At 38.3% G+C, this 12,269-nt stretch overlaps 1 protein-coding gene across 2 annotated transcripts in view; it reads left to right on the top strand.

Annotated features, from left to right (window-relative positions):
• Window positions 1-12,269, top strand: part of LOC142372066 (voltage-dependent T-type calcium channel subunit alpha-1I-like) — a 184,505-nt gene that overhangs the window by 144,999 nt on the left and 27,237 nt on the right. For both annotated transcript variants that reach the window (XM_075454847.1, XM_075454846.1), the window contains exons 25-31: window positions 57-249; window positions 1,046-1,197; window positions 2,155-2,264; window positions 5,856-5,989; window positions 6,337-6,407; window positions 10,377-10,455; window positions 11,489-11,610. In XM_075454847.1, coding sequence (XP_075310962.1) covers window positions 57-249; window positions 1,046-1,197; window positions 2,155-2,264; window positions 5,856-5,989; window positions 6,337-6,407; window positions 10,377-10,455; window positions 11,489-11,610 — 861 coding nt within the window. The remainder of the gene's footprint in view (window positions 1-56; window positions 250-1,045; window positions 1,198-2,154; window positions 2,265-5,855; window positions 5,990-6,336; window positions 6,408-10,376; window positions 10,456-11,488; window positions 11,611-12,269) is intronic.

Raw genomic sequence — 12,269 nt, 5'->3', positions numbered from 1 at the left:
ACCAAACGTAACACCTTTTTTTATCCTAGTAACCCTTTTTCTTCTCTCTGCTTCAGCCAGTAACCAACAACAACCCATGGATGCTGCTGTATTTCATCTCCTTCCTCCTCATCGTCAGCTTTTTTGTCCTCAACATGTTTGTCGGTGTGGTGGTGGAGAACTTCCACAAGTGCCGCCAGCACCAGGAGGTGGAGGAGGCCAAGAGGCGTGAGGAAAAACGTCAGCGGCGCATGGAAAAAAAGAGGAGGAGTAAGCATGAAGACCAAGAGGAGAGAGGAATAAAATAGGAAAAAGAATACCAGCTGCACAGGAGCAGCTGGAGAGTGAAAGAGCTCCACAAAATCATCAATAGAATTATTTTGAGTTAGCTTGAATAATTTCTTCAGTCATCACACATCATTCTACAATGACGAAGCAAAAAAGAAAAGAAAAACTTGCCGTTTTGTACTTTATCAAGAATATAACACAGAAATACCCACTTTTCATAAGCATTTAGACACTATTCTCTTAGTAAATGGTTACAGCAGTTATATGTTGAAATAGAAATAAAATAAAAATAAAAAACAAATATATACATATATGATTATATGATTATATAAATTATAATGAAAGTACTGTGATGACAATGAGAAAATAAATTGATTTTATCTGAAGAGTCAAAACGTAGAACTTGATCTGAAAAAGATCAAGTAAAACGATGTGTTTGTATAGAGCCATAAGATAATTGCCTTAGTGTCTGTCATAGTCTAAGTAGAAAAACCAATTCTGATGAAAATTTGTGTTAAAAAATTGTGAACACTGACAGTATTAATACACATGGATCATACTTGCTAACATACTATTCAGGGAATTAAACCATGGTCTAAATGTTTAAATTTGCATTGCTAAGCACTTACTGCCAAGCAGGTCTCTTCGGGAAAAAATATCCACTATGCAGAAGGTCACACGGTTACTTTTCTTGCAGAAAGCTTGGATTTTCTTGAATTTAAGTTTTATCTAAAATGAATTAAAGTTTCAGTAATAAATATTTTTTTCTCCCCAACAGAGGCCCAGAAGCTGCCTTACTATGCCAGTTATGGCCACATACGCCTGATGATCCACACACTCTGCACCAACCACTACTTGGACCTTATCATCACCTTCATCATCTGCATCAACGTTATCACAATGTCCCTCGAGCACTACAATCAACCTCACGTAAGAAGAAAAACCTGTCTGTGCAAAGATATGTGTGTATTTGGTGCCTGTGTGGAAGGGTCAAAGCACATATCATGTCACGTTGAAGGAGTGCAGCTGGAATAGCTCCTGCTACACGGGTTAGCTTTTTTATTTTTCAGGTTTAGCTCTGCTTTTACACAAAGTAGAAATAGATATGGGCCCTTTTTCCCTACATCAATCCACATCTTCTCCTCAAACAGCAGCATCTTAAAAAGGCCCCAGTGACACCACTGACCGGTCAACCGCCATGACACTGTGTCCAGGCTCTGTAGCCTGTGTTGTGAGATGCTGCGTTCCACACAAAGAAGCTGTGGTTGCGCTGCTGATTTGACGTGGGCTGCTGTCAGAGTGGTGTTAGCTGTACAGTCCATGTATCCGTCCATTCATGTGTGGTGAATGGCGGCTCAAAAGCCTAAAAGCACTTTTGTGTGGGAGAGCAAAGTGATTATCTTGAGATAAGACGCCTGTTTGACCTTTAAAATGGAGCAAGCTTTCTCAAACTGACCGAGCATCAGATAAATATCACAGGTCTTGGCTGTATTTGTCAGCTGTTGGTCCTGACATTTGGCAGCCTCCCACTTGTTAGAAGACACAGCTCTGCTAATGAAAGGAGGAAACAGTCAGCTAACTAATATAGCCTCTGCACAGGATGCTGGACTGAGTTTGAAACAATTCAAACATCTTTGACTCTGGATATTTTTAATACTCTGCTAAAAATATATGTTTTTTCAGGGAAAACTCTCAGGTGTGTGCGAGTTAGGAAAGGAGGATGCTCTGATGTAGCCTGTAGCACTTTTGGTTTCACTCCACAAACAATTGGAACAATTCCCCCCTGCTGATGTTGCAAACACGGTTATTCACTCACTCCATCACTCCATCACACACGCACGCACACACACGCATACACATGTGCTTCTCTTTATTCTCTCTTTCCAGTCTCTGGATCTCGCCCTCAAGTACTGCAACTATTTTTTCACCTCCACTTTTGTGCTGGAGTCTGTACTCAAACTCATCGCATTTGGATTCCGCCGCTTCTTCAAAGAGAGGTATGGTGTGTGTGTTTATTCCTGTTGCTTTTTGCAGTGTAATTTCTTTTCCTGTGTGTCCACATCTAAGTGTATCTCTGTGCTTATTAGCACATTGTATCGCTGTTTACTCGTGCATACTTTTTCATACAAAGCTTGTTAGCTTTAGAACTCCCCTTTCCACTCAGAGACTCTTAATCTGCACCAAAGGTGATTAACAAGAGGCACACTTTGGATTAGGTGATGAAAAGCGAGTTTTATATCATTAAAAATGACAGTCATTCTACATTTTTTTGTCTGTTAGGCTTAGTCACTTATCACAAATGTGATTACAAAAATAATAAACATTAAATCCACTATCAAAGCTCCAGGCAATTGCTTTAATCTCTTTATTAAACGTAATATAAATAGTGCCACAATAAACAGTTATTTAGTTCAAAGTGTTTCTATATAAATCCACATTTCCCTTTGATCACTAGCAATGGAATAAGGACTAACAGCTTTGAATGCGTCAAAGATTATGAAATATGTTGAGATATTTGAGCTATCTCCTAGAAGTTTTTTTTTTTTTTAACAGAAACATACCTTATTGTAAATGTGCATTTCGTGTATTAACACAAAGACGCAACACTTGGTGACCACCAAATCAGTATATTGTTGCCTCATTTCAGTTATTCCGTGCTATTACAGTTCCAAAAAGTTTGGGTTTTTGCAAATCTCATAAACCAATATTCAATCTAGAAATTGAACACAGAAAACACATCGAATGCTAAAAGTGAAAGAAGTAAGAAACGGCCAGAGGAACATATTGCAACTAATAAGATTAATTGGCAACCGCTCAGGAACATGATTGGCTATTTTTTTTAAAAAGAGCACCATAGAGAGGCAGAGTCTCTGAGAAGGGTAGATGGGTAGAGGTTCAGTAATCTGCAAACAAAAGTTGTCTACAAATGGTTGAGCAATTCCAGAATAACTGTTCAACAATGTAAAATTGCAAAAACTTTGAATATTCTATTATCTACAGAACATTATATCATTAAAAGATTTAGAGAACAAGACAAGAGAGACAAGAGACATCTAAAGGTCATGTCCAAAAAATCAATATCAGATGATGATCTCAGGTAGCACGGCACGAATAACGGGCATGATTCCAGAAATGAATTGTCTGTGAACACATTTTACAGCACCATCCACAGATGAAGGTTACACTTCAATCATAACAAGAAGAAGCCATGTGTGAACATAATCCAGAGATGCCACTCTCTTCTGTTGACCAAAGCTAATATGATATGGACTGAGGTAAAGTGGAAAACTGTTCTGTGGTCAGACTAATCGAAAATTGAAATCATACTTAGAAATCATGGACACTGCATCCTCTGGGCCAAGGAGGAGAGGTACCATTCGGCTTCTAATTAGTACTCTGTTCAAAAGCCTGCATTTATGATGGTACGGGGGTATGTTAGCGCTTATAGACTTGCACCATTTATGCTGAAAGGTGTACAGGTTTTAGAGCAACATACAGTCCCATCCAGATTGGATCTTTTATAGAGAAGGCCTTTCTCAGCAAGACAGCACTAAACCAAATACTGCATTTACTACAACAGCATGACTTCATAGCAGAAGAGTGCTTGTGCTGGACTCAACCAGCACAAAGTAGAACAAATAAATCACAAATCAAGTAAAGAAAAAGAGCAGCTAAAATCATTTATCAGACAAGCAACTGGTCTCCTCTGTTCTCAGACATATACAGACAGTTGTTAAAAGAAGAGGGGATGCTAGAGCGTGGTAAACATAGCCCTGTCCCAGTGTTTTTTGAGATGTGTTGCTGCCATCAAATTCAAGATGAGATAAAACTCTCCGTGACATAGTTTAAATAACTCACTTTCAACACTGAATATTTTCTATGTTCTGTTCTAAAAACAATGTTGGTTTATGAGATTTGCAAATCATTTCAAAAGCTTTGATTTACTTTTTACACAACGTTTGCACAACTGGCATTATATAAACCATTTTAAAAATCTTCCATAGTGACACGTTGCTGGCTAATTAGAGGAGTTTTGCATCACAGAGTCCAATTGCCTGTAAATTCTGTACATGTGATACTGCTGCACTTAATTTTGCTCAGCTTTTTGCTCATCTTTGTTTGACCTGCATGATAAGAACACCTCAGCACTGTTCACCCACTGTAGCTCCAACTCATGTGCTCAGTGATGAGACTGATGTCTCGTTCTTTTCAGGGATATGCAGTGGCTGATTAAGGCGGAAACAGATTTGGAAGCTTATATTATTCTGATGGTTGTCTAATGTCATTGACCTATTTCAGTTTCTGAAGAGAAAGGACAGAACAGGAAACGATAGGTGGAGAAATGGTAGGCAAGAAAGGTAAGTTGGGAGAAGGAGAGAGGAATGTAGAGGGCAGGTAATATGTAGCAGGAAGCCTGGATTGATCAAAGACAAAAGAGGAGAGGGACAAATGAGAGATGAAATTAGAGGAAGATGGGCGGATATGGTTAGAATTTATCACACAGTTATCGGCTGTCTCTTTTTATGTAGTGTCAGCAACAGCCACGAGCAGTCATTGCACAGTGTGATTTATAGGCTGGGGTGACTCTCAGGCCAGCTGTTGAACTGGGTCAATGGAGTAGAACTAACACAAAAACAGTAAAACATGTCCAACTGCAGGCAGAGTAAGTTTCCTGGTTTGTGTGTGTTCTGAGGCCGAAACTGAGGAAAAACTTCACGTGAGATGCCTTTAATTTAATGCTTTGATTACCAAGAGTTTAGGGGGCTTTTTTTTGGATCAGATGTGGTTGGTTGTGGCTGCAACATCAAAGGATATTGCACCCTCTGTTGCTCTTGTGAACAGGTGAGCAGACTGATTTCATGAGGGAGCAAAAATGGAAGATGGAAAGTACACCCACTGTCAGGCACTCTCACAACAGAGGCAAACATGATTAAATGCTTGATAATAATGAGTCACAGGTGGCAAGTGATACACTGTTGTTCATGGCATTTCAAATGAGAGTTTGGTAACAATCTTGACAGATGTTGTAGCATGTTGGGTGCATTGCTGTGTGATATCTGATATGCATCAGATTTACTGTCATAAAAAATCTCATGCAGTCTTCGATAAACACTGTATCTAAATCTGTCAGTCAGTTGTTGCCAAAAGTATCTGAGTGTCAATGCAGCAACAACTCTCATTCTTTCAGAATATTATTTTATTTTTTACCATTATTTCAGATGTTGCACTGAGTGTAATGTCTTCCCAGCTGTTCACCTCATGTCCTGAAGCCTAACTGTAATTGCTGGAGTGTTGGTTTTAATGCAGCTTTTGTTGTTGCGGCTTCACGGTGTCAATGTGTGTGCAAACCTCAAAGTAAAGAAATATCTATTGTAGTCAAGTATTATTCAGTTGCACATATATTTTTCTGGGAAAGCTCAGAAACCAGCTCACAGAGTGGGATTTACAGTAGAAATCAGCAAGTTAAGTGTTTACAACTACAGGAACTGGTCTCTTGACTTGACACTGTATGAAATATTTATTCCTAATATCTTGCCAGAACTCTGTTGTGATTGTTTTCATTTGATTTTTTTTTTTTTTTTCTCTAGGTGGAACCAGTTGGACCTGGGCATCGTGCTCCTGTCAGTAATGGGTATCATTCTGGAGGAGATTGAGATCAGTGCTGCCCTGCCCATCAACCCCACTATCATCAGGATCATGAGGGTGCTGCGGATAGCGCGAGGTACACATGCCACACATTCTAGAAATACACGTACACATCCCTGTGCCACCACACTTCGCTTACATAGGGTATTGATTTGATCTTGTTAGTGTGTTAAAATGTAAGTGTTTAAACTGTGAACGACGGTTGCAGGTCAGTTAGCTGCATACCAGCTATTTCCTGAAGTGTTTTTTCTTTTTTCTTTTTTTTACACACGTGCGTGTGTGTGTGAGTTATAGAGAGTGTTACTGAAGCTACAGTTATGGACTGACCTTTCCACACTTTAAGTTCCCATGTTGTACATAGTTGAACCTGAGGGATTTCCCCCTAATTTGCCTCTGATTTCCCTTTCTTACGTGCACACACAGTGCTGAAGCTGCTGAAGATGGCGACAGGAATGAGAGCTTTGTTGGATACAGTGGTCCAAGCCCTGCCTCAGGTACAACTTTTACAGTGTCTCTCACTCTTTTCCTTTTCTTCCTCTTACGGGCACATATCGCACATTCCCAAGAGAAACCTCATCAATCTCAGTCAATTGTCTGGGAGTAGGGGCCCTGCTTCTCTTTTTCTGTTGGCCTTTAGGCAACTCCAATAGATGACTCATTCACATTAAAGACTAGGAGAGTTGAACACAAATATGTGTGCACTTGCACATAGCCACGCACTAACACAGCATTTGTCTGTTCACTTTTAGCACCATGGAGAGTACCTAGACTCCCACTGAGACCACAATGTGCTAGACATCATTCTTAAACCAATCTCCACTTAATTCATTGGTGCATTGTCTCTCTTATTTCTCCAAAGCTATTATTCTGTTCAATTGATTAAAAAAGGTACTGTGCATGTGCTTTATTGAATGATGTTATGACCAACAATGTGTTGATTATGTATAAATGATATTTATATAAAGACACAGTCAGTTTGATGTGCTCCCCCCGAGAATCATGACTCGACCATTGAGCCAATACATATTCAAATAAGAATAACACTGAAATAGATTAATGTTCTAAGAATTTTACCCCACAGAAAGTTTATTTAAGTTTAGTTAACCAACAAAGCCAAAGACAAATTATTAAAACCATCAGAAATTATATAAACTTAGGTTTAAAATAAAACAAGCACAGCTATAAGGAAACAATGACATCAGTGACATGACATTTTTAACAAGATTGTTTCACAGAAATTTGAGCACAGAAATCAACAATTAAAGAACAGTAATTTTTCAAGTGTATAAACCCCAGGGTATTTGGGATTAGGGGCACAGTACTGAGGTGCAACAGAGCATATCTTTAGGCTGGGATGGATTCTTTATTTTGTATTATTATCATAGTAAGGCAGAATTTTGAGGGAGAGCAGTAGAGTACCTGAGCTTGAAAACAAGATATGCTTTATACTCTCAAAAGAGTTTTTTTTTTTTCATAATTTGTACCCTTTAAATAAGCAGCCCAATTCACTTTATCCAAGGATGATTCCATAGCAAAGCAAGAATAGTTAGCAAGCTAGTTGTTAGATAGCCTACATAGCCAGATGGTATAGTTGACTCATGCCAAGGTCATGCAAGCTGATATCTGCAATGACAGTATTTGTGGAAACCGTACACCGTTTATTACTTTATTAGATTCCACTCTACCTGCCAATGCTAAAAGTGAATTTTTAGTATTGATAGCAAATTTTTCGAATTATGTTTTTTTTCTCCATTTTTGTAGAGAGCTAGTTGAGAATAGATGCCATTTTCATATCTGTACAATAAATAAGTAGCCAGGGCATGCTGCCAGTGAGCTTGTCCAAAGTTAACACATCTGAGCTCACTGTCACCATCTACAGTAGTGTTCTGACTAAAGTTCTAATGCATGGTCATTAGAGTGCAATGAATCATTTAATTTATGTCTGTGAAAATCTGAAGAAGAATACAAGGAAGCGTCTTTCCAAAAAAATAATACTAGTCCTTAAAAGAAAGGTGCCGTCTCAAGACTGACAGCTGAGGTACAAAAACAGAAGTGCCATTCATAGACATGCCTGCTCACACAGACACGCACACGCCTATGTGAACCCATCTGATTCACTGACCATCAAAATAAGATGAAGCAAACAGGGAAACAGGTGGCATGGTGAAAAGAGAACAGGCAGAGGTGAGGGAGAACAGGTTCCTTGTCTTTCTTTTATTATTGATCCCTCTCTCATTAACACAAAGCCTTTTGCTCTGTCCCAAGGGCAGCCAGGGAGGTAATTAAAACTATGGCTAATTAAACAGTTCCACAAAGTCTCTTTGCATGTGTATGGGTGTGTGTGCATATAGAGGTACTGAAAGAATGGGAGGCGAAGTGTTACGCCTGGTGATGTTATGCTATATTTCAAAGTGAAAATGAAATGTCGTACTGCCAATTTTGTTTCATTACATCACATAGGATACTGAGGACAGTATTGACATTTCAATAAAGGCTGCGGGATCCAATTGAACAAGACAGCAGGCAAATACTTGATATTGCTATGAGATGGCAAGGAATAAGAATACAGCAACTATGGCACACATCTCCAGATGTCTCATTAGAATAATAATTGATAGAGACGGAACATATTACAAATACATCATTGGACAGTCAGTTTACTTTGTAAGGTCATGATGAGACATGAAGTATCAAAAAGGGATAAATGTACTGACATTCCATGGGCAGGTAATCTTTATAGTTCATTGACATGTTAAGAAATGCATGTTTGTGGCTTATCTTTCTAAATATGTCCTTTACCCATCTTCTATTACTGTTACACCCCCTACTGATGCAGAATAACAGCTGTGTTCCATACATGAACACCAGTAGCCTAAATGGTATTAGCACTATAGGTAAACCAACTGTTTAATGTGTTTACCTGAAATGGCTGAGAAACCAAAGGAATCTCATTTGGCAATGGATCCAAATCCATTTATTAAATTGTGCTTCAAAATGTAGATGATCTTTGTGTGTTCATATTCACATATCATCAGAACAATAAGAGACAACAGGATCATTTTTCAAGACACTGGAAACTGCATTTTTCCATATCTTGATGTCCTCAGCACAGGTCATTTAAACCACTGACTGTTGAGCAGTAGACCAGAATGATTATGAAGAAATAAATATCGGTACCTGATTAAATCCAGATAATATCCATTGGTTTCCTTGGTGAGACTATTTTTCATAAATTGTAATGAATTGGAGTAAATAGGATTTTGATTAGATTTAATTGTACTGAATGATGAACTTGTTTACTTGCTCCAGAAGGTGCACTGAAATGCACAATATATCTAACCTGAAATTTATGCAAATTCTAGACAGGTCACATTTAAGTTTAATGTATGCTTAATTTAATCTAATTGTAATTATTAGATTCATTACAATTGTGTGATTATGTTCTATATGGTATTACGTATTATCTTAGAGCTTAAAATAATGCATTGTCAAAATTCTCCTCCTCATTCTCCTACAACTACAGATCATTAAAGACCTCCTAAATCCTGATTTAAATAGAGCCAACGCCTTTTATTGAACATTTCGGCATAATATTTGTCTATAAGCATATTTTAAATGACTGTAATTTCTGTGTAATTTCTTTGGGGCGAGCTCATAATGTCGATGCATTATTCTTAGGCCCAGCTGCACAAAGTAAAAAGCTAATCTGAAGCATATATTGCTGGAAAAACAGGTGGGGTTTTATACCTTGAACAAATGTGGAATTATAGCAACCAGCATCCGTGCACATGTCCACACGACCTCAATCTCAATGGAGCAGTGCTTATAGTAACAGAATTATGTTGTTAATTAAGGGTTTACCATAGTGCATCATCGTCCACATAAATTGTATTAACAGGAGGTTGTTTAGTTCATAGAAATTCATAAAGCATGAGGGGCTCAGTTGTAGGCGTCTCAGAGGAAGTTGTGCTTCAGTCTGCTGAACCAAACAAGGTGACACGAGGACAACATGACAAAAACATGTTTAGTGTTGTAATATTTAGCATCATATTATCCTATCTTTACTCTGTATCAAAAGCAGTATTCATACTGGAACAAAATGTAATACTTACAATGATAGAACTCCTCAGCGTTTGGCCTGCTTAAAAATCAGAGGACATTTTGCAACTGTAAATGTTGTAGAATGGCTTCTTTTATCATGTTGCTTGAATTATTTACAACGGGCAAGGAAACGCCCTTTGTGGTTTTTGCAAATTCATTTAACAGAGTGCGTGCCGGATTTAGTCTAAAAGGTTGTTATTGCTGTTGACTACAAGCACATCTTTTACATTAAATAGCCAGAGGATGAAAATGTGCTGCGCTTGTCAGAATGCTATAAAAACAGTTTAAGACAATTGTGTAATATGAGGACTTCTTGTCTGGTCTGTGTGTGTGTGTCCTGTATGTGTGTGAATGTGTTGCAGGTGGGTAACCTGGGCCTGCTCTTCATGCTGCTGTTTTTCATCTACGCCGCCTTAGGAGTAGAGCTTTTCGGAGAACTTGGTGAGTTATATCAAGTTACAGTAGTACAAAGGACTGTATCAAAAAATGTAAGGATACTTTTAAATTATTTATTCAATTATCTTTGGTTGATTGTAAAGACTCATGACTGTTTAAGGGGATTTTATCAAGGATTATTGATGCTGATAGTTCGGACAGTGTCACACTTATTGGTCCTTTGATAAACAATGAGTATCAATTCAAAATTCTGGATTTTTATAGTTGTACACATTTTATTTTTGATACAAAGTGTATTGACCACAGTTGTATGAAGGGATTCTCTCATAAGTCAAAGAGGACATTTTCAACACGATAACATGATAGGTGCAAGGCAAGTGAAAATCAACATACAGTATAACTGTCTTTCCCAGTGAATGAATAGAATAGTGGATACATGTTACAATGCTGTCATTATAGTGAACTCTGCCAGTACAAACAGAAACATAAGGTCTTCTATTAACTTTGTTATAAAAACCTGCTTATTTTTTTTTTTATCCATCCTTAATTCAATTTCAAAGCATTTTCTCCACAGCCATCAGGGAATAAACGCAGTATCCAGTATTATGACACATAAGCACTGTCCCAAAATATCCACACTGAAGTTGGAAGCTATATATCCCACACTGTTTCATTTCTCTTGTGTGCTGCAGCTGTTGCCCTTGTCAGGAGACAGGATTAGTGGCTAATGCAAGTGTTGCCTTCTTGAGGCTATTCTAAAGATTATCTCTTGATATAAGCTCCAAAACAAACAGATTGATTCGATTACGTTGCTATTGATTTGATAGCAGATTGTGTCAACATTGGATTGACTTGTTGAAGTCAGCCAGACTGCTTAGTTACAGAAATGGTGCATGGTTGTTGCAGTATTTGGTAACATTGCATGTTAAGTGTGGATAAAACTCACAAGTCGCTTCTTTTTCATTATCTCCTCCTGTTCCCTTTTCTCTTTTATTTGTTCCTTGCCACCACTTTTTCCATATATAACCTTTATCTCTCCTAATTTTGCTCCATCAACCAACCTCACTCTTACCCTCAGTTTGCAATGAAGACTACCCATGTGAAGGTATGAGTCGTCACGCTACCTTTGAGAACTTTGGTATGGCTTTCCTTACCTTGTTTCAAGTCTCCACGGGCGACAACTGGAATGGCATAATGAAGGTACAAATTTATATTCATCTGGATGCTCACAGTTTTGATCCAATTTAGTTTGTGAAAAATTTGAGTCTGTTACTTTAAAACATCTAGTGTGCATATGCTTATTCTTACTTGACAGTACACTAGGTAGCAGGCAGTTTTCATGCAAGCCTGTGTTCATTTGTCTAATGAAAAGAACAACAAAAAATTTGAACAAAAAAAAAAAAACGACTGAGATGACAGTATCAGAGTGATAAGGCAGAGTCTCCACTTTATACTCACTGATAAAAATGAATTCTGCTTGCTCAGCACAGGGATCATTCCTCACCGAACCAGAGGGGAGTAATTGCCTCATTGCACATACACATAAAAACACCAATTTCCCCTGAGCTCCCATCCACCACCACCAGCAGCTATCCCATCTCCTTTATGCACCTATGCTGAGAAAGGAGCAGAGATAATGGGGCAGATTGGCACACACTGGATACATGTAGTGTAGATGGTAGCAGACATGAAGCAAGCCAGCAAGCCACAGATGCTACCCCTCAGAGAAAATCTCTGCAATTTTAGACATTAACTTACTACCTGGGCTGTGAGAGAAGTAGACCTGCTTTGGCTTAGTCAGAAACACGTGATGCTGAGTTGGAATTAGTGATGCACTTATGATAGCAAAGAGAGAGAAC

This window comes from Odontesthes bonariensis, chromosome 21, assembly GCF_027942865.1.
Source record: "Odontesthes bonariensis isolate fOdoBon6 chromosome 21, fOdoBon6.hap1, whole genome shotgun sequence".
NCBI lineage: Eukaryota > Metazoa > Chordata > Actinopteri > Atheriniformes > Atherinopsidae > Odontesthes > Odontesthes bonariensis.
This window is presented reverse-complemented; position numbering and strand designations above follow the sequence as displayed.